Source organism: Sminthopsis crassicaudata, chromosome 1, assembly GCF_048593235.1.
Source record: "Sminthopsis crassicaudata isolate SCR6 chromosome 1, ASM4859323v1, whole genome shotgun sequence".
Taxonomy (NCBI): domain Eukaryota; kingdom Metazoa; phylum Chordata; class Mammalia; order Dasyuromorphia; family Dasyuridae; genus Sminthopsis; species Sminthopsis crassicaudata.
The window spans coordinates 486,307,279-486,330,840 of NC_133617.1; the positions used below are offsets into that span (position 1 = coordinate 486,307,279).

General features: G+C 35.9%; 1 protein-coding gene across 4 annotated transcripts in view; it reads right to left on the reverse strand.

The window, feature by feature from the left end:
* Positions 1-237: 237 nt before the first annotated feature.
* Positions 238-23,562, reverse strand: part of SMURF1 (SMAD specific E3 ubiquitin protein ligase 1) — a 113,556-nt gene continuing 90,231 nt past the window's right edge. For 3 of the 4 annotated variants that reach the window (XM_074281243.1, XM_074281244.1, XM_074281246.1), the window contains 7 exons: positions 16,792-16,906; positions 15,635-15,813; positions 13,897-14,034; positions 12,725-12,845; positions 8,851-9,052; positions 5,909-5,993; positions 238-3,778 (listed from right to left, as the gene is read on the reverse strand). In XM_074281243.1, the coding sequence (XP_074137344.1) occupies positions 3,679-3,778; positions 5,909-5,993; positions 8,851-9,052; positions 12,725-12,845; positions 13,897-14,034; positions 15,635-15,813; positions 16,792-16,906 (940 nt within the window). In that variant the 3' untranslated portion in view covers positions 238-3,678. The remainder of the gene's footprint in view (positions 3,779-5,908; positions 5,994-8,850; positions 9,053-12,724; positions 12,846-13,896; positions 14,035-15,634; positions 15,814-16,791; positions 16,907-23,562) is intronic. The other variant, XM_074281245.1, reaches the window with a different exon arrangement.

Genomic DNA, 23,562 nt, shown 5'->3' on the forward strand with positions numbered 1-23,562 from the left:
TGCCACTCCTTTTATTGATAGGAAACTGAGAGCCAGTTAAATTAAGTGACTTATCCAAAGTTGCATAAGTTAGTGACAGAGCTGAGCCCAGAATGCTCTTTTATCACAGTCCAGTGATCTATCTTCTATTGTACCACATTATTCCCTCTTTGATACTGACTGGCTTCCTTCCCTGCTAGTGTTTAAAGAAACAGATTTTTAATTTACACGCCAAAAACAACAGATGCCAAAAAAATGTAAAGTTGTGAGTTTATTGCATATGTAACAAAAATGAACATGACCTCCTGGGTCCAGCCTACTATACAATCACTGTTTATTTTCCAGCTGGTTCCATAACCACATTAAATAGAACTAGTATTTCTTTAAATACTTTTGATTTAGACATAAAATGAAACATTAGTGTACAACTTTCACAAAATAAATCAGCAATAAAAACAGTGGGAAGAATAACAAGGATAGCAGCAATACTTAAAAACAAGACATTACAAAATAAATTAAAAATACATTATAAAGTGGTTGAGGAACAAAAATAAACAAATTTTAAAAATGTATACTGTGTCTCTGGGAGGCTGTGTGGAGCAGTAGGGACTTGGGCACTGGCTCCAAAAGGTGAGGGTAATGGTAGTTTCTCTACACAAAGGACTTTACTTGAAATCTCATGGATTTCATGACCACCTCAACCTGAATTCAGACCATACTGCTAAATAAGCAAGCTTACACTTTCACCATCAGAACTGATAATTTCTGCTTTTCAGAAATCAATGGGTATTGGTTCCCTTTTAACCCAAACATGAAGAGTCAGCCCCCTTTACTCTTCCCTATTTTAAACAGAAGCAGAATGGTGGTTTTCCTACATCCCTGAGTGTATAGTGTAGGCTGATGACAGTTTGTGAAGGCAAGCCTGGAAAGTTGTACCCCTGGAGTAAAAGGACATCGGGTGAGGGAGTGGGTGGAGTTTGTCCTGCATCATAGAGGGGAAAGGCGAATGAGATCATGCTTCAAGATGATTTCACAAGTGCCCCTCTCTCTTCTAAGTGGATCCATGAGAAAGACATAAGGAGTGCTTACAGTTTACTTGCCACATTTTATTCTTTGGGAAGGTTCAGCACAAGGACTGACCCATGTTCCATGTTCAAGGTTCTTAGAGTGCAGTGTTATTTGTGATGATCGGACTGTTTGGAAGGAGACAACTGGAGCTTTGAAAAAATCTGCTAATTTCAGGCAATATGACACTCCAACAACTTTGGACACAAGTCTCCCAAGACTGGGGCTGGCCAATCTGACTTATAGTCAATATCTTGATGCAGAAACAAAAGAAAGAGAGAACCACCTATATTTTGGAAGCTTTATGATTTGCCTTGTACAATGCTGACTACTTAGGCCTTACTGAACATTCTTCAAAAGTTATTAGACTGGTTACAGAATTTTAATAGGGTGGTTCTCTCTCCTCATTGTTGCTGACACAGAGGAGGTAGTTTTAAAGGCTGTCAAATCAAACAAGTTTAAAAGCCTTTCAAAACATCTGCCTTTAGTTTCTAAACTAATACAGATTCTGGGTAATGGTTGGGAAATAATGGAAAATGTATCATATAATTTTTGTGGTTGCCACAAATCCCTTGGACAAAATCTTTTATCTTCAATTCTCAAAAAAGGAGAATCATAACAAAAACTTTCATGTGATTATTGGACAGAACTTCCAGGAGGCAACCAGAAGAGGTCATGCTTAATGGGACCAAAAGCCAAGACCAACTAGACTACAATTCCAAAAAACAAGATTTTTAAAATTCGAGAACCTAAGAGAATTCCAAAGGCCAGAAATTTGGAATATTTTATCAAATTTTCTTATTACAGTAATTTGAAGCAGTATCTTTTCTAATTCTGAAGAATCTTGATGGTCCAAAAGTGCCGCTAAAGTCCTAGAACCTGTCAGAAGGGAGCAACTATCCAAATCCTGCTGCAGAAATTCTTGTCAATTTATGCACACTAAATTTGCAAAAGGAGGTATGCTTTCATATCAGAGTTCTTTCCATTCTCTACATTAATTCACAATATGCTCAAAGAGAAAGACAACAGAAAAAATATATCAGGATTTGGAAGAATAGGTAACTGCTTATCACAGTTTATTAACTGTTATATAGCAGTTTAAAGCTATTGGTAATATCAATGCCATTTTATTTTTAAATGGAAAAAAAAGAATAAAATAAAATATCCCAGAAGGTGTTTTTTAATTCATATTAGAGCTACATTTGAATCACAGAGTTTTAATCCATATGCTGAACAGCTGCTAAATGTCTTGCTAATGAATTACCCTGGACTTGCCAAAAATAAAATAAAAATACCCTAAATAGTCAAATTTATTGTTTTTAACTGAAATTTTTAACTTTCTGAAATCATGCCATTTTGGTTAAAATACTGTTTGATCTTTTGTGCAAATTGGAAAAACTGCTAATGACTTACAGCCTGAACTTGCACTGTTCCTCCTCTTTTTGGGAAGTCATCTTGGCAAGTGAACCAAGTATCAACCTTTAACATAAGCTTAAAACACTGGGGGAACAGACAGATATAGCACTGTGAAATCACCTCCCCTCTACTGATGACAGCTTTGAATCTTTGCTATAATTTTTATATCACATTTGACACAGTCATTGTGGTTATCTCCTTTTCCCACTCCCTTCCAAGCTGCCTTTCAAAAGGCCAATGACTTTTAAGAACAGAACTTTGTCCCACAGTTTAGCTTTTAGCAATTTCCTCAAAAAAAAAATCTGTTACAATTTCAAGTCATACAATGGTTGCTCTTTCAGGTAAAATGGTGGCATGGAAATCACAGATTGGGGATTGATTGGTTAGGTTGGATACGTGGTCTGTTCCTCATACAGGCTCCACTAGGTGGTGTTTTTACTGGAAAAACATTTGAAACTGGACAGACAGAAGGGACAAGGCCCTCTTTAGAAGAAAAAAAATTGTTCCCATGTGCAAAAAGTTTTAATAAGTACCCCCAAAGGAACTCCCCTGAGCCTTCAGAAAAAGCTGCCTGGAATCCTTTGTCCTTCCCAAGGTGAACCACTCTTCTTACCTAGAGCTTCTGGCTATGGCAGAGTTTCAGATGTTTCTGCCATTCAATATGCATATACTATGCAGTTTATTTTGTTAGAAATTAATTGGTTATCCTTTCATAACGGCCTGCTACGGTGTGCAATTTGGAATTTCAGCTCTGGTAAGATATCCTGCAGCTACTGAACTCAAAGGGGACCTCAAAGGGACTTTGAGACAGAACAGCTGATTATGTCTACCAGCTGCAAGTCCTCAGTTAAACCAAGCTCCATTACCTAACTGTAGGTTGATGCTCCTATAAAAGACCATAGGTCACTGACCCTATCACAATATGTGTTACATGTCTAGCAGAATATCCTGTGTAACCAAAGCCAAATGTTGAACTTGGCTGTATTTTATTGGATGGGTGATGGAAGGGGGGAGAAGGTATTGTAATAAAGGAGGAAAATATGGGTAGGAGCCACCGACAAAAGTCCCTCCCCCCAAAAAAGGAGGGAAGACAACCCTTTCCCTCAGGGCTGTCTAGTATTCCAATGCCTCAGCCAGCCTAGCAGGAGGCCCACAGAAAGCTTCTAAGCTTTTCATCACGGGTCCATGAGCTCATATCCATTTCCTTTGGTCTCCTCTTCACTCCACTGCAAACCCACATGTCTCTTCCACAGCCGTCAGCAGCTTCTCATAAAGCTTCTCATATGACTCATAAGGTGGAATGTCAATCCGATTAAAGCTAGGCCAACCAAATAGAAGGATATTGGATTAGCACATGAAGATATTAAGTATTGAGGATATAGTTAAAAGAACAGAGAGGACCTTCTCTCACTGCCTACCTAAGTGTGGGAGTGAAACAAGGAATTATAATTACGTTTCTCCATGAGGATGGGAAAGGAGTCAAGGAGTGTTTTTCAACTCTCAAAATAAATCAGACTGTTTCCAGTGTGAGAATTTTCTGGCTAGCACACAGCAATAAATAAATAAATAAATGCAAGGCCTTCAAAATGGAATACAATTGAACTATAATCAATTATACTGTTATGACAAACCTCTCAACCTTGTGTTTCTTTAGTAGTTGTTTAAAAAAACCCCAATAGCAACAACAAAAACTTAGGACACTGTTCATGTTCTTATTCCAGTTTGATTGGCAAAACATGTCATTACCACATCACTCCATGACTACATGACTCCACTCCTCCAGAAACTTAGGAATGGGTTCATAAAGACAAAGGAAGAGAAATTTACTGTCAAAATAGAAATTAATTTGTGTGAAGGGAGGAAAAAAAAACACAAATCTTCGAGAAGATTAAATGAGCAACTTGATGGTCTATGTGGACCTTTCCCATTTTCACTTCAAAAGAAAAGACTTACAAGGATATGGAAAATTGTGACCTAGATGATACATGCTATTTTATTTAGTTTTTAATGGTCAACAAATATCAATAAATTTCTATTAAGAAAAAAGATAAGATAAATGGTACAATGGATCCCAATTATAACTAGGGTATTTTTGGATGTCCGGGAACTCATTTTATTTTAAACAGTAAAATATTAAATAAAACTAGCTATATGTTTTTTCAAAAAGTAAATTTACAAAGTTCACTGAAAACTGAATAATAGGGGCAGCTAGGTGATTCAGTGGTTAGAGCACCAGCCCTGGAGTCAGGAGGACCTGATTCAAATATGGCCTCAGACACAATACTTTCTAGCTATGTGACCCTGGGCAGGTCACTTAACCCCAACTGCCTCACCCAAAAAACCCCCCAAAAAACCTGAATAAAATCATATTATCAAAATACAATATTTTGCTCAATGTAAGTGGCAGCAAAACAAAGTGAACAATCTATACTTTGGTTAAAGATAATTGCTCTCTAGTAATGAACTGAATCATTGTATTTAATTTATACTTTAACATATTTAACATGTATTGGTCAACCTGCCATTGGGGAAGGGGGGGGGGGGGAAGGAGGGGAAAAATTAGAACAAAAGGTTTGGCAATTTTCAATGTTGTAAAATTACCCATGCATATATCTGGTAAATAAAAACTATTATTATTTAAAAAAAAAAAAAAGATAATTGCTCTCCTATAAATGAAAGCCTTTCAACAAAGTTTTTGCTATGATCTAATTTTTGAATGCAAAAAGAATATTCCCATTGCAGAAACTCAATGCCAACAAAGTTTATGAATAGTTAAATCAATAAAACCTATCAAAATGGTAGGTAAAGTTTTGGGAACAGAGAGCACCAGGGATGCTCTCTTTCTTTCTTTCTTTTTTTTTTTCTTGCTGAGACAATTGGGATTTGCCCAGAGTTACACAGTTAGATGTGACTTAACACTTACAAGTGTTAAGTGTCTGAGATCAGATTTAAACTCAGGTCTTCCTGACTTCAGGGCTTGTGCTCAATCCACTACACCACCTAGCTGCCCCAATAATCTTAATTTTTCAAAAAGCTTTGTACAGTGGACACACTGCCATTATTGGACTTATCCTCCAATTCTTTTTTTGGTTCTTTGTTTTTGCTGAGTCAACTGGGTTTAAGTGATTTGCCCAGGGTCACACAGCTAGAAGTGTTAAGTGTCTGAGATTATATATGAATTCAGGTCTTCCTGACTACGGGGCTCCACTATGCCATCTAGTTGTCCTCTCCAATTCTTTTATAAACATTTAACATGTTATTTCCCAGTTTCAAAGAAGACATAATTGACTATGAAGATGAGACATGCCACTAAACAAACACCAAGTATTACAGAAAGAAGAATTGTTATTTTCACTCTACTATTCTTTAAGAGTGAATGCTTACTAATTTTCAGGACATACTTAAGACTACAAATCTATTTTCCTCACATGCACATCTTTATTCTTACCAGGTGTGGGCCTTAGGAAGGTTGTCTGTATTTGCATCTATCAAGTGGATGGTAAATAGCCTGGGTCCTGCAGCGCCTGTAGAACCTTACACACCAACATTCTAGTTAATGTACTTTAGAGACAAATTTATGACATTTCTCAATCCCATGACTATTAAAGGCCTAGACCAGTGGTCCTCAAATTTTATAAATAGGGGGCCAGTTCACTGTCCCTCAGACTGTGAGAGGGCCGGACTATAGTAAAAACAAAAGCTCACACTCTGTCTCCGCCTGTCAGCCCATTTGCCATAACCAGGCGGGCGCATAAGTGTCCTCAGCGGGCCACATCTGGCCCGCAGGCTGTAGTTTGAGAACCCCTGGCGTAGACCCTTAAGAGTCCTAAGACCAGGGAACACTACAACCAACTCTATGTGTGTGTTCCTTCAAAAATAAACAGTGTGACATAAAGATTATACATATTATACAAATGATATGGTTATCAGATCACTTTAGACTTGGAGCAAACACAAAGGATAGAAATTTTAGAAAATTATCCTACAAGGGATGAGACAACTGAGTACCTATTCAAAAGTTCAGAATGAAACTTGAAGTACTCAGAATAAAATCTCATTGAACACCAAAGTTATGATTAACTTCAAAATTCATTTTTCCCCATTCCCTTTTAAAAAAATAAAACTGAGAATTCAAACGACAAGAAAACATGTTGGGAAGTCAACTACATCCCTTCTCCACCAGCTTTTATGATTGTTGTATTCAGAATGGATCAAATTCCACTGATTTTTCAGGAATATTAAAGCTCTTGTTATAAGGATGGGTTTTGAAACATAAAACTAATGTATTTTAGGGATGGAAGGAAATTTACTGATCATTTAGTCCATCACTTTTGTTTAATATAGGAGAAATCTAAGTCCCAGAGAGGGTAAATCTCCTGCCCAAGGTCATATAGTTAGGGAGACTACAATTCAGACCTCCTGATTCCTACACCTTGATGTTTCTTCTCAAAATGTCAGAGGCGTGTGGAACTTAGTAGCAGGAGACATGGGACTGTAAGTACAGGAATGCTCTCAAAGCATGCAGAAGTAGACAATAGGGGCAATTTAAACATTATGTTTTCTTTCTAAATAATTATTTTTGCTCATCACTGGTAAAAGCCATTAACACATTACTGTTATACATTTCTTCTCTTTCTCTTCTGGTCAGCATGTGTTCCAAAGTGTCCCTGGGAGACCATTTTGTTGGTCATCTGGAGGCCACTGATGAACTGAAAGCTTACCAAAATCAGTTCTCTAAAAAATTTCCTGTTCATTTCTGCATGTGCTGGCTTTGTTCAAAGAAGCAAGTCTCCCCCCCTCCCCCCAGTGAATTACTTTATACTTGGATCAAGTGGTTTTGATTTCTTGACACATTCTTCCTCAAGTTGATAAACATTACCATCAATTTTGGTAGATTTAACATGGCCTAGACTGCTAGTATGTGAGGTTGGCATAAAGAACTGTTATCATGGAAAAGAATTCCTTTTTTTTTTTTTTTTTTAAAGAAAAAAGGATGAATACACAAAATAAATGAGATTAAATCTGTCTTCTTTGCTACAATCATATGCAAACATATCATTTAGGAAACTGGTTTTGTCTTTCTCTGGCTGCTGGTACATGTATATCCAATACTCATGACTATTTAGATAAGAGGATTAAGGAAGACAGAAAGATCAAAGACGATTCTCTGGTTAAAAGCAGAGATGGAGTATGATAATGTCATCAACAGAAAAAACAGGAAAGTTTTTGGGGAAATTCCATTTTGGTTATATTACATGTTTATAGAATATTCAGGCAGTGATGTCTACAAGGAAGCTGGAAATACGGGATTGAATCAGGAAAAAATGAAGGTGGAATATATAAATTTGGGAGTTTTCTATAAAGAAGCTGTAGTACAGTTAACTACTAGATCAATGCTGGAGCTTGATTAAGATGAATGATTTGCTTTTTGAGAAGGATCTACTAGTTGCCTAAGATAAGGATCTGTAGTACATTAGTGTGAAGGTAGGTAATAATAAATCAATAATTACATGTTGTTATGACTACTGATAAAGGTACAATTTATATGCTAGTTTATTCATTAATTTCCCCTCTTTTCATATGCCTTACTACTAATGACATTTCTACTTACCTTAAGCATTAAGGAAATGTACTCCAAAAGTGTCTCTTACAATTCTGAAACCTTTTCTGATTAACTCAATTGCATATAAAGATATATCACTGACCTTAAAGCTTATATAAACTTAAAGAACAAGTCTAGTAAGCCAGTAAAAAAGGATTTTTTTTAAGAAATGATTTTGATCCCTCTCACCATGAATTATTGAATAACAACTTGATTATAAAATACAGCTGCAGAATCTTCCTCCCTCAAGATCTTTGAAAACAGGATAACCATGTGCCAAATGGCATAATGAATAGAACACTAGAATAAGAATCAGTAGACACAAGTTCTCATTGCTGTGAAACAACTCTGAGGCCTAACATCTCTGTTGTCTTGTGCAAAAATGTTGGACTAAATGATTTCTAAGGTCCCTTCTACCTCTAATGTTATAGAAATCTATATGGAAACCAAGGGATGTACTATACCTATGAAACTTTCACAGTCTACATGACTTTGTAGTTCTATCACCAGGAATAGTCTCACTTCTTGAGTTGATGGGAATATTCCTCTATGAGGTCACAATTATGATCTGACAGCTGAGTGCCTGGCACATACCAAGCACTTACTAGACGGTAGGTACCAGTCTAGTACATACAGTAATATTAGCCATTTATTAACAGCAAAACATATATTAAGTAGAAAAAAAATAGTTCATAAAATACAGATTCCAGCCCTTCATGTCACTGACTTAAGAAAAAGTGACTGAACTGATAAATGACTCATCTGACCCCAGCCCACACATCAGTCACCTTGCAAAGCCTTGAATCCTTGGAGAGGAACTCGTGTTGAACCAGTCACGAACTGCAACAACCTGGCTCTTCTTTCTTCGTCAAAAGTCTCTACTGCCTGCCAGAACCACTTTACAATATTGCTATCTGCCATGCAGTGCTTGAGACGGGTATTTGATTTCCAATCATTCAGGTCTATTTTATCCAGGCCTCCTATTATGAGCTGTAAAAGTGTTAAAAGGAGAATTACTTTAAAGACCAAAAGTAAACTGATGTGTTGTAGCCTAAGAGATACCCGAAGAAATGAACTTTATCCCCAAATGAAGTGCTTTAGCCAAGAATTTTGCTCCCAAATGCCAGTTCCTCCATGAAGCATTCCCTGATTCTCACTGCTGCCCAGATCTCATATCACATCATTTTATTCTGTGCCTTTCTAATACTATACAATTATCTATATATGTACTATAAGCTTCATGAGACAGCAATTATGTCTGATCTACATCTCATCCCAACTCAGAGCTTGCATGCCATGAAGACTTAGCAAATGTAGAATTACAATGACCAGTCATGACTCTGGAAGACTGATGATAAAGTAGGTTTCTGTATGTACACAATGAGATGTACATTTTCAGGCAAAAAATCATTTTGCCTGACTGTTGTTGTTTAGTTGTTTTCAGTCATGTACAATTCTTCATAACCCCATTTGTGATTTCCTTGGCAAAGTCTCTAGTTCATTTTATAGATGAGGAAACTGAAGCAAATAGGGTGAAATGATTTGACCAGGATCACAAAGTTAGTTAAGTGACTAAGACTGGATTTGGACTCAGGTCTTCCCAAGTCTAGGTCTGGTGATCAATCCTTGAAACCCCTTGATTATACTTGTTACAAAAGAAGGGTCTTATTTTTGGTAGAGGGGTGTGTGTGTGTGTGTGTGTACGCACACACATGCATATACATTGTAAGGAGGGATGGAAGGAAAGATGGACATTTTTAAAATACAGAAAAAAGAAATTCAAAAGGGGTCACAAACATAATAATATTGTACAACTATTACATTTAATACATAATTTAAAATGCTATAATCAATAGATTAGCTGTTTCATGTATAAGTCCCTTCCTATCAGCATATGAAAATAATCATGTTTGTTGAAGTTAATCAAATTTATAAAAGAAAAAATTTTTAAAATGTGGAACTGAAAGTAAATAGTCATATGAAAATAAATACAAAATGAACTGATTTAAGCAGCAAAAAGGCTACAAATGAATACTGTGCCTATCACACATCACCATAATCCATCTGTTTTTCAAAGGTTAATCTTGGTGAAATGGAAATATGCTCTAGGCCCAGTATGCTATAAGAGTGAGCACAGTTGACCTGAGATCATCATATAGATAACTATGGCACTGGGAAAAAGAAAATAGAGTGAGTTTGAAATGCTTATGGAACATCAAGGTAGAAATGGTCAGAATGTTGAAAAATGAGAGGAGGAGCTCAGAATAACAGAGAATAAGGAATGAAAAGAAAACCACAGACAACTTCAAGGAAGAAGTAAAGGAAAATGGAAAAGATAGGGAAATTATATCACAAATGAGGAAAGGGAACAAGTTATTGACTTGCACACCTTAAAAAGTTTTCTCAATAGAAATGTTATTATTAAAAAGTATTATTACTACAAATCAGCAAAATTCATAGCATTACGCAAGTTGGAAAGTATACTCATTATTAATAATTAGCAAGGGCTTGTGGATGCTGAGAAACCAAAGAGAGATATGCTTGCATATGTTCTGTATTTTTATCATAGAGAATGTTTTTTCTGAAGAGAACGTAAGATAGGAGTTGGAACTTCTGAAAGAATAAGGAGTAAACTGGAACAATAAACAAAAATTAACATTCCAAATGCTGCAAGTTGTCAGAAGAACTCGGGCCATACCAGATAGCAGGATATACTTAAAAAGTGTCTACTGGCCATAATAGAAGGAAACATTTTTTTGGAGGGAAGAGAGAATAAATACCATCTGCTAGCTTGCTGCTTTGAAGTTTCTTCCTTCTCAATAACTTGCCTCTATCTATGATCCATACCCATGGGATATCAGACATTTTTACCAAGAAATAATGTAGTAGTGCACTGGAGACACAAAGACTCAGTGGGAAATAATATATAAGGAAGAAAACTTATTGTGTTTATGTAACAATAATAGTGAAATAGTAAATGTGGCCTACATAATGTAATTGGGATATTGGGAAAAAAAAAAAGCTGTTGAAAGAATGAAGTGGGGTTCAAGAAAATTAAATCTTACTCCTTAACATTTTCTATATAAGAAAAGTTTGCTCATTTATTATTATTATTATTATTATTATTATTTCACCATAGTTATGGCTCAACATATTACAAAATGCCTCATTTTCTTGAAGCAAAAAAGACTGAAGGGTAACTTTTTAATGCTACCCAAATATGTCTTTTCTTTCTTTCTTTCTTTTTTTTTTTTTTCTGAAGCAATTGGGGTTAAGTGACTTGCCCAGGGTCACACAGCTAGGAAATGTTAGTTTCTGAGGCCACATTTGAACTTAGGTCCTCCTGACTTTGGGCTGGTGCTCTATCCACTGCACCACCTGGCTGCCTCCACCCAAATATTTCTGATGTAAAAGCCACTTCTCCATTTTCACACTGTATGGTTTAAAGTGCAGTGAAAGAATTTGGTAAGGAAGAAAATGTTATGTTTTTTTTTTTACTATGAAAGTAATTGTAAGCCTATAAAGAGAAAAGGTCTTAAGATTTTTCAATGCTAGAGGTCTTTATAATGAAAACAAATGAATTACTTTAAATTATTTGGACAGATTATTGGCCTAAATTCACTGCCTTCATTCATGGCTATCTTGTTATCATCTGCATAGATGTCACCATCCATACTCACCTTTGGGTTCCTGTAGCAGTGGTATATGACATCACTATCACCAATTTCAAAAGGAAAACCCAAAAGGAGAATAGTTGTTATACTTATTTGATTCATTTAAAACGAAGATAACTCTGAGGTACCATCTCTCAGATTGATTAAGATGACAAGAAAAAATAATGATAAATGTTGGAGGGGATGCGGGAAAACTGGGACACTAATGCACTATTGGTGGAGTAGTGAAATATACAACCATTTTGGAAAGCAATTTGGAACTATGCCCAGAGGGCTATTACACTGTGCGTACCCTTTGATCCAGCATTACTCTACTGGGCTTATAGCCCAAAGAGATCATAAAGGAGGGAAAGGGACCCACATGTGCAAAAATGTTTGTGGCAGCCCTTCTTGTAGTGACAAGGAACTGGAAACTGAGTGGATGCCCATCAACTGGAAAGTAGATGAACAAATTGTGTTATATGAAAGTAATGGAATATTATTGTTCTATAAAAAATGATGAACAAGCTGATATTAGAAAGGCCTGGAAAGATTTACGTGAAGTGATGTTCATGTGAACAATTGAAACAAGCAGAACCAAGAATACACTGTACACAATAACAGAAAGAATGTGCGATGATCAACTACGAAAGATTTGGTTCTTTTCAGGAGTTCAGTGATCCAAAGCAATCCCAAAAGACTTTGGACAGAAAATGCCATCTGCATACAGAAAAAGAACTAAGAAGACTGCAAATCAACACATGCCACATTCACTTCTTTTTTCTCTTTTTTTTTTTTCCTATCTCTTATGGTTTTCCCCATTTGCTCTGATTTTTCTCTCCCAACATAATTCATAAAGCAATGTATATTAAAAATAAATACATTCACTAGAAAACAAAACCAAACCAAAAATAAAGCATAAAGAAGATAATGAAATGCCAACCCAGTTCAATGGGCTGCTTCATATCAAGATTTGGCTCATCACTCTGACTAAAGATAATGTACATACCTCAAGCTCCTTCTGATCAAAAGGTTTTAGTAAGTGTTGAGGGATGAGTTCATTAAATCCTTTTTGAAGTGCTAGGAACTGAGCTTCGATTCCTCTCATAAACCTCCAATTTACATACAACCTGAAATAGAAGGAGTACAAAACAGTAAAGGAAGGAATGATTTCCCCCCCCTCCATTGACATTAAAGAAATCTTGACATGTGATGTCTGAATTGATAAAAGTGAACACTGTAGGGAGATACACTACTGTAAGCCTTTCCAATCTCCCTCCATCTATCAAAAAATCTTGGTAATAACTAGCTAAACTTTCAAATTTCAAGTACACCAACTCACACCTACACACTTCCACTTGTTTAAACAGAATTGGACTACCAGAAAACTAACCTGATTTTAATGATTGTCATGCTTTGCTCTGATACTTCCAAGTTCATTTATGTAAAAATAAAACTTAGCATCAAAATAAAAATATACATTCAGTCTATAGTTTATGAAAAGAAAAATGATCTTCAAAAAAAAAAAAATCTCCCTAAGTCCCTCTAAAATGATAGGTGTTTATATAATGATTTACCTTGAGTAAGAGGCAGAAAAACAGGCTGCAATACAGATTAGGGTCCAGTAGAGCATGTGGTTCTTTGTCTTGGATTATTCTCTAATAATCTGTCTGTGACTAAGGGGTTCCCAGTCACATTGGAAACTGTAGTGTGATTGTGGTGAGTGAGGTTACTCCTGGAAAATCTGCCTTCCAGTAAGACACTGCTAGGACAAAATCTGCCCCATCCTCCTTGCCTGTGCATAACAACTAAACAGCCACTAGTAAAGCTTTTTCCCACTTTAGCATAGGGTCATCACTTCTTCCCTTTCCCTGGGACTTAGTATGTTCATTAACTTTAGAGCCTTTCTAGGCATGGCTATCATAGTCAGCAACCACAGGGTGCCAGATCCCAGGACCTCTTGAGGTCTCTTCTGATAAACATGATTCTTTGGAAATAGGAGTAAGAGAGGCAGTCAGACCTCAGCTAGAGTCTGGGTTTGTTCCATGATATTGTAAGCTTCTTGAGGATAGGAACCAAACCTAATCTAAATTTTGTAAACAGGGATTCATACAGTTCTGTGCACCTATTAGGTGCCCAACATATATCACTGGCTGCTACTGAGGATCCTGTGGGTATTACCGGACATATTCTTTCTTGTTCTCCTCTGTAACAGGAACATTTCTACCATTTGGTTTGAGCTCATGCTGAAGAATCCGCCCAAAAGCATTATGTTCTACACAGAAAGTGTGATCCAACACAGGAGTGATGTCATTCTCTCTGTCAAAGCCAAAAGTACATGTTAGTTAGGGTCTTTACTACTATCAAACTTAATTATAAATGACAGAATCAGGAGGAAAAGGAGAAAACCTCCTCAATGAGCATGTGTGCAGAATACTATGAAGTATTATAATAGGAAACAAGTTGGTACTTATTTTTCATGGAGTCTCATAAGGTAGGTATTATGGAAAGAACAATAGACATGGGGGATCAGAAGGTCTGAATTTTAATCACAGATCCAATATTAACCAGCTGTGCGAATGAGGAAGTTATAATTTTGTTGGGCTCCAATTGTCATTGATAAAAGGTTAGGTAGATCATCTTTAATGCCCATTTTAGCTCTGAAAATCTAATGATAAAATATTTACAAAACCACTTATCACCAAGTGAAAATTAGCATAGTACAACCTAAGTGCTTAAGTGCTGAGAGGGTAGTGTGGGAATGGAACTACACTGTAAAAGCAAATAAATACATTTTCTCTCCAGTCAAATAAATTAATAAATATATATATATATATATATATATATATATATATATATATATATATATATATATATATATATATATATATATATTAAGCAACAAATCATCCAGATTTGTCAGGCTAAACTGAAAAGTCTTTAACTGTACAGTTAGAATTTGATTTTTCTATTTACCATTTCAAGGATAATATGTTAAATTAAACATAAACTTCAGAAAAGATGAAATACTTCCAATAAGATGTTTTCCTTCCTATTTCCTTATACTATCCTTATATTATCAAATAGAAAACTATGAAATGAGACAAGCTCTAATACAGAGTTAGAGATTGTTGTCCAATTTATTTGCTACTCATCCCAGTTATACAAATAGGCATTCACTAGCACTGAAGCTAGGGACTCTCCAATTCTATGAAACATATTTTCTTCATAATACATAGCTCTAAAACATTTTATGGGTAGTATTTAAAATACTGGGGAGCATGTGTCTGGGCAATTCAGAAAGTGAAAATTTATTTTGTTTTGAGAATTTCATAAGTCTAAAAATAACTGCTCACATTTACATATTGCTTTAGGATTTACAAAGTGCTTTCCTCACAACAATACTATGAAGTAGTGCAAGTACTATTATTCACATTTTATAATTGAGGAAACTGGGTCTCAAAGAAGTTAAGTCAGCAGAGTTCATGGACTCTTGATTGGTAAGGGCTGGAGGTAGGATTCAAATGTTTAATTGCTGATTATGAGCCCACTGGTCTTTATACTGTAACACTCTGGTAACTGGATATGTATTATGTCACTATAAATCTATGGTTTGGGTTCATTAATCAGTGTGATTTAAACTCAGTAAAATCAGCAAAAAGGAGTAGCGGACTATAAACTAGAAAAATTGGATTAAACATTAGCAGATATATTTAACTGTCAAGTATTTAGGCTAAATTTTTTTTCTTTTATTAATTGTAATTTATTAACACCTCTTCTTTTTATTCTCTTTCACACATACTTCTTCCTATTTCTCCTTTAAGTGCCATCTCAGAGATAAAAGAAATCAATGAGAATAGCTACTTTTTTCATTAAGAAAAGAGCTTGGACTAAACCTCTGCAAATACACAGTACTTACAAAATCCAAACTAAGCTTTTGTGTAGCTCTGGGTCAACTGATTCCAAATCCGATAGCTGAATGGGTTTCCCCAGCAGCTGCTTGTAGAAAGGAACTGTGAAACCTCCATTGATGTAGTGTCCATGGAACACAGCCAGACCCATTATCCGACCAACAAAGTGAAAATAAGACAAATGGTCCTGCAGGGGACACCAAAGAGCAAGAATTGATAAGAAGAATGACTAGCTAAATGCTGACATCTTGTGGTTTGTTGTCTCCAAACTGGGAAGAAGATAGGGCTGCCTATAATCAAAAAAATAACTTGATATTCCTCATTTGTTCTTTTATATGCAAAAATAAGGAAATCATGAAGAATAATAAAGCATATATTTTAAAATTATATCAATTATATTATTAATTATAAGATTATGTTTAACACAAATTATTCTTTTCCCTTTTCTCCAGATGTTTTTATGGGGGAGAGAAGTGAGAAAATCAATCAAAGGAATAAAAATCCCAAACCTAATTTAGTAAACCCAAGAAGATAGTTGAAACAATAACCTTAAATGACCCAAAACTTTCCTTTTAACAAAGAAACCAAATTTTGGTTTAGATTTTGTATACTTCAGCTAGTTTATTATGATCACTTTTGAGTCCTGTCAGGGGAATCCTTCAGGTAAAACTTAAATAAAACCTTGACTTAAAGTGATAGGTACCGCTCCACATTTACCATATCCATAAATCACTAGTATTTATAGGTAATAAGTATAGGAATATAGATATATTATCTTTTTTTTTTTTTTTTTTTTTTTTTGGGAAAAAGAGTGTCTATCATATATGAACTTAGAAAATATAACATCTTTGATGAAAATAATCATTAGCCTGAATTATCTCAAATAACTATAGAAAATGTTACATGGAATAAATCACTTTTATTTACTGTTCTATATTAAAAAAAACACCTGCATATTCCATTTACTAAGAACCTCAGGAATACAAAATGATCCAAGTTTCTGAGCCTGAAGCAGTCTTTACTTAAATTTTCAATGCTCTTTTATTTAATATGACCTTTGAGCAAGTTATTTATTGACTAAATTCAAAATTTAATTGGATAGTAAGAGTCAACTCTCAAAAATTCTGCCAATTAAAGTAATCAGCATATATTCATTAATACTTACAGGGTTGATTGAAGAGTCTGGATTGATTTGCAGCATGTAAATATTATCTGTAGAATACTGGAAGAGTCCATAATATGGATTCAGCATTTCATGGCACAGTAAATAGAGCCACTCCCTAGGGATAAAATAGTAATTCACTCTTCAATTCATTTTTGAAATCGTTGCAAAGTGCCTGAGTTTTTAATCTACATGACTGCTACTTTATACATTTATTTAGTTTAAGGATTTAAAAAATACTTCTTTTTCTGTAAAATGAAACTGTTTAGGAATTCTGCTTACTTTAAAAAGATATGTGGTAGATGCAAACATGAGGACATTTTGAAATTCAAGAAGCACTTAGTGATCAAAGCACCATGTTATGTGGTAGGGGAGATAGGAGGATAAATAAGAGGCTCTGCCTTCACAGAGTTAGCAGTCTACTTTGGAGCTACAGAATCAACATGAAACATCATACTACAAACAAAATGGCATAGTGGATAAAAGGATGGCTAGGAAGATGGCCAGAGTTCAAAAACCTGCCTCTGACACAAACTGACTATGTGATCATGAGCATATCACTTAACTTCCCAGAGTTCTATACAACTGCCAAAGACTACACATGAAAGATGTGCTGCTATCTGCATCAGTGGAGGTAGTTCCCTATATTAATCAAACTGCTAATCCAAACTCCCTGTCTCCCCCACTAAATCAAAAGTCACTAATGACAAGTGTTGGATAAGTAATAAATTAAGTGCTACACAATACAGAGAAAGATCATTTATGACTGAGGTGGAAAAGCTGGCATCCAATTAGAACCTGGAAAAAGAAAAGGATTTCAATAAGTAGAGAGAGCTACTAGTCTAGTCTCAGGTTAAGAAGAGAGAGGAGAACACATGACTCCCTTTCTTTCTTTATGTGCCATGAAAAAAAGTTTTGCAGCAGGACAATTTCCATTTGTCCCAAAGTAACCTTCTCTTACAACCTTTCCTTTGACCTCAGATTTTTCATTCCTTGCTCTATCTGTCCCTTGAGGATAAAGATGAAAGCCTTTACATGAACTGATGCTGAGTGAAGTGAGCAGAATCAGGAGAACATTATAAATAGTAACAGCAACACTCTGCAAAGATCAATTATTACAGAATTAGTTCTTCTCAATATTATAATGATCTAAGACAATTACAAAAGGCTCATGGTAAAACATGCTATCCACATTTTATAGTTTTTTCTCTATGAAGTCTGAATGGAAATGGAAGAAGCATGCTATTTTCACTTTTTTGCTTTTTTTTTTCCCCCTCATAATTTCTCCCTTTTGTTTTGGTTCTTCTTTCACAACATGACTAAAATGGAACTATATTTAACATGACTGTACATGTACAACCTATATCAGATTGCTTGCTGTTTTGAGGAGAGAAGGGAGGGAGAAAAATTTGGAACTCAAAATCTTACATAAAACAAATGTTGAAAACTACCTTTACATGTAATTAGGAAAAAATACTATTTATAGGTATTTTTTAAAAAAGAGGATAGTTTCAGAGCGGAAGGGTGGGACTTAATTTTTCTGCTGTGCCATTTCAGAGGAAGAGGAGTATTGAAACAGGGCCTCCCATCTCATGCTGCACTTCTCTCCAGCCTGATCTCCATCCAGAATTCTCTGGGAAAAGAGTAGAACCTTCTACTCATAATAATAAATATTTTCACACATAGTGATATATGACATGTCCCAGTGATGTTGAATTCCTGTAAGTTATCATCCAATATCTATTTCCCATCTCCCACCAACTGATTCCTTATTCCTATCTCCCCCCACTTCCACCCTGAAGTTCAAACAAATGTCATCCACTCCTCCCATGCCTTTTAGAATGCCTAGTCCATATGCAACAAACTTTCTTTCTCCCCCACTCCTATCTACTAGCTATTACTGAAATTTGATTCTCTGCTTGATGACAGTCTTTTTGGTTTACTCTCTCCAGTATTGATTACACCTTCACTCATTCCCTTTAGTTCACTTGTCAAGGCAGGGAAGTTGAAACTCTCTTTTATTTCTACTACCACTTTTAGTTTCTTTTCCTACCTCCATCATTCAGTAACCTCTCCTCTTTTAAGATTCAAGCTATTCATCTCTATCACTCAATTAAAATCTTGGTAGCTGTTGTCTTAAGATGCTCAGGTAAGTCTCCTTCTCCTAACTCACAATTCTCTCTTCTCCAACTACTTTCACACTAAGGGACTTCAAATTATATATCGACTCTCCCTCAAACAAGAGTAAACAGTCAGTGGTTAAAATATCTTCAATACTACCTACTCAATTCCCATGACCTACTCCTTCACCCTGCCTAGGTCTCACATAAAAATGGTCTTATCTTTAATCTTGCCACCACCTACAACATACCACCTCCATATTCAAGAATTCTGAAATCCCCTTACCTGACCATAAACCTCTAGTTTTTTAATCTCTCCCACTGCCTTCACTGACAAGTCAACTTTTTGTCTGCATCACACGTAGCTACTCTCTCATCTTTTCCCCATCTTGATCCTCTGATGGATCAAGTTTAACTCTATACTGTCCTCTTCCTAAGTCCCAAACTTCCTTATTATTTCCAGTGATTATACTTTGTCAAGCCTCAGTCTCATCTCCTATCACTCATATTCCATCTTCCGCCACTCTCTTAATCCTTATCTCACTGGAAGAGGTCGCCTTATAATGCTTCTTAAAGCAAATCATCTAATAAATGATTCCATCTTATTCTGTCTCTCCAACAAATTGCCTCCTCCTGGCTTCTGCATTCTAACACTTTTCAACCTCCTCCTCCCTCTCCTCTCTCTCCCCCAACAATGGGCTTTTTTTCCTACAGCCTACAAACGCGTTCTTATCTTTTTGAGTCTCATAAAGCCCTCAGTCGACCATCCATTCCCACTATCATGTATCTCTTCTGCCCTTTGTGGATAAACTTCCTGAAAAGTCCATTTATAATAAATGCCTCCACTTTCCCTCCTTTCATTTTCTTAACTCCTTACAATATGGCTTTTAACTTCATCATTCCACTGAAACCACTCTCTCCAAAGTTACCAATGATCCCAATGGCCTTTTCTTAATCCTCACTTTCCACCTTCTCTGCAGCCTTTTTGACTGCTGATCACCCTCTTCTCTCCAAGATTTTCAGGTTACCCCCCATTCTCTCCCTGGTTCTCCTCCTCCCTACTGGATCCAAATCATGCCTTTCACAGTAGGTGTCCCACAGGGCTCTGTGCCAGGCTCTCTGCTCTTCTTTCTCTAAATTACCTGGTGATCTCATCAGTTCCCATAGATTTAATTATCCTCTCTATTCTGACGAATTCTCAAATCTACCTATCCTCTGTGCTGATCTTCAATTACATTTCCACCTTTTAAGCATTTTGAACTGGATGCCCAGTAGACATCTTAAAGTTAGCATGTTCAAAACACAACATATCTTTCTCCCTAAACTCTCCCCCTTCCCATCTTCTCTGTTACCAAAGGGAATACTACCAGTTCCTCAGGCTTCTCAGATATTATCACCACTCTAGCGTAGACCCCCATCATCCTACACCTGGATGCATAGTCTGCTCAAGGGCCTACCTGTCTCAAGTTTTTTCCCACTCCAATCCATTTTCCATTCAGTCACTAAAGTGATTTTCGTAAAACAAAGGTCTATTATCACTCTACTCCCTCTCCAAGCCCACCCCACCCCTCAATAAATTCCAATGGCTCCTCATTGCCTCAAATATAAAATACCAAATGCTCTGCTTGGTACTCAGAGCCCATCATGACCTAGCCTCTTCTAGTCCTCTAATACCTTACTCCCACTTGTACTTTTCTATTCAGTGATCCTAACCTCCAGGATATTACAAGAACAAGACACTTCAACTCTCAGCTCCAGAAATTTTTCTCTGGCTGTTCCTCAGGCTGGCAATGCTCTCCTTTCTCACTTCCATCTATTGGTTCCCCTCCTACTGGCTTCCCATTTAAAATTCCATCTTCTAAAGGAAACCTTCCTAAACCTCTCTTAAATTCTATTGCCTCCTCTTTGTTAATTATTTCCTATTTATCCTGTAGATAGCTTGTCTGTACATATTTCTTTGCTTATTATCTCCCTACTTAAAAGCAAGTACTATCTTTTTTTTTTAAAAAAATTTTTATTATATATATATATATATATTTTTTTTTATAATATTATCCCTTGTATTCATTTTTCCAAATTACCCCCCCTCCCTCTATTCCCTCCCCCCGATGACAGGAAATCCCATACATTTTACATGTGTTACAATATAGTCTAGGTACAATACATGTGTGTGAATATCATTTTCTTGTTGCACAATAAACATTAGAATCCGAAGGTACATGCAACCTGGGCAGACAGATATTAGTGCTAACAATTTACATTCACTTCCCAGTGTTCCTTCTCTGGGTGTAGCTACCTCTGTCCATCATTGATCAACTGGAAGTGAGTTGGATCTTCTTTATGTTGAAGATTTCCACTTCCATCAGAATACATCCTCATACAGTATTGTTGTTGAAGTGTACAGTGATCTTCTGGTTTTGCTCATTTCACTCAGCATCAGTTGATTTAAGTCTCTCCAGGCCTCTCTGTATTCCTCCTGCTGGTCATTTCTTACAGAGCAATAATATTCCATAACCTTCATATACCACAATTTACCCAACCATTCTCCAACTGATGGACATCCATTCATCTTCCAGTTTCTAGCTACAACAAAAAGAGCTGCCACAAACATTTTGGCACATATATGTCTCTTTCCGCTCTTTAGTATTTCTTTGGGATATAATCCCAGTAGTAGCGCTGCTGGGTCAAAGGGTATGCACAGTTTGATAACTTTTTGGGCATAATTCCAGATTGCTCTCCAGAATGGCTGGATTCTTTCGCAACACCACCAGCAATGTATTAGTGTCCCAATTTCCCCACATCCCCTCCAACATTTATCATTATTTGTTCCTGTCATCTTAGCCAATCTGACAGGTGTGTAGTGGTATCTCAGAGTGGTCTTAATTTGCATTTCTCTGATCAGTAGTGATTTGGAACACTCTTTCATGTGAGTGGATATAGTTTCAATTTCTTCCTCTGAGAATTGTCTGTTCATATCCTTTGACCATTTATCAATTGGAGAATGGTTCGGTTTCTTATAAATTATGGTCAGTTCTCTATATATTTTGGAAATGAGACCTTTGTCAGAACCTTTGTTAGCAAGTACTATCTTAAGGGGATGCCTCTTTTTATATTGCTAGCTCTTAACACAGTGATTAGCATGTAAAAGGCATTTAATAAATGTTTACTGACTGACCCCTTGATAGTTAGAGGACCCAGTAGACAGAATGCTGGGCCAAAGTCAGGAAGACTTGAATTCAAATTTAGCCTCAGACTTTTACTGACTGTAACTCTAGGCAAATCACATAACATAGCCTACCTCAGGCTTCCTTAATTTAAAATGGTTCTACTACATAGAATTCCTAATCCCTCTAATTTTGTCTGCCTGCATTTTTGATTTCCTTCACAGGCTAATTGTACACTATTTCAAAGTCAGATTCTTTTTATACAGCAAAACAACTGTTTGGACATGTATACATATATCGTATTTAATTTATACTTTAACGAAGATCCAACTCACTTCCAGTTGATCAATGATGGACAGAAATAACTATACCCAGAGAAGGAACACTGGGAAGCGAATGTAAATTGTTAGCACTACTGTCTATCTACCCAGGTTACTTATACCTTCGGAAGCTAATAATTAATGTGCAACAAGAAAATGGTATTTACACACATATATTGTATCTAGGTTATATTGTAACACATGTAAAATGTATGGGATTACCTGCCATCGGGGGGAGGAAGTAGAGGGAGGGAAGGGATAATTTGGAAAAATGAAAAAAAAAAAAAAAAAGTCAATTATAGTCATAAAAATAAATGATTACTATTTCCAAAACTCAAAAAAAAAATTTATACTTTAACATATTTAACATGTATTGGTCAACCTGCAATCAGGGTGGGGGGGAGGAGGAGGGAAAAAATTAGAACAAAAGGTTTGGCAATTGTCAATGTTGTAAAATTACCCATGCATATATCTGGTAAATAAAAACTATTAAAAAAAAATTTTTAATGGTTCTGCTAAAAAAAAAACCTACCTGCCAAGGTTGTTGTGAAGATTAGTACATTGTCTGATACACAATAGGTCTTTAAATAATAATACTTTTTTTAAAGGGGAAAAAGAAAAAAGGAATTTGTTCTAGGTATGAGTTATAAGTCACATAAATGCATTTGGTTTGAGAGGACAAGAAACAAAATGGGATTGGGAAAAAGAATAATACTAAGGATAGCTAGTTGCCTGCTGGACATTTTTAGATGGAAGACATGCAAACATCTCTAACTCAATGTGTTCAAAACACAAATTTCTACCTTTTTAAAAATGAGGTTAACACCAAATGAGCATATGTGTGCACAAGCATGCACACACCCACATACCAGAAATAAAAGAGGGAAATGACAAGTTTCTATTACATGTTGCCTTTCTTCTGAAATGCATAATAAATTTAATGTGCATCTTTCAAAGCTATCCTACTAGTTTGTCCTACTCTTCTGCATTTAATAAGATGCTTCAATAACTCTATTTCTTTTCTTTTTTCTAAAATACCTCATCCTCCATACCCCATCTCACTTGTTTCCCATTGGGGGGAAAAACAAACCCCAAAACTCCTGTAACAGATTGCATTAATCAGGGTCCTTTTTAAACTTGCTTTTTTTTTTTTAAAACAATGGAATGCTA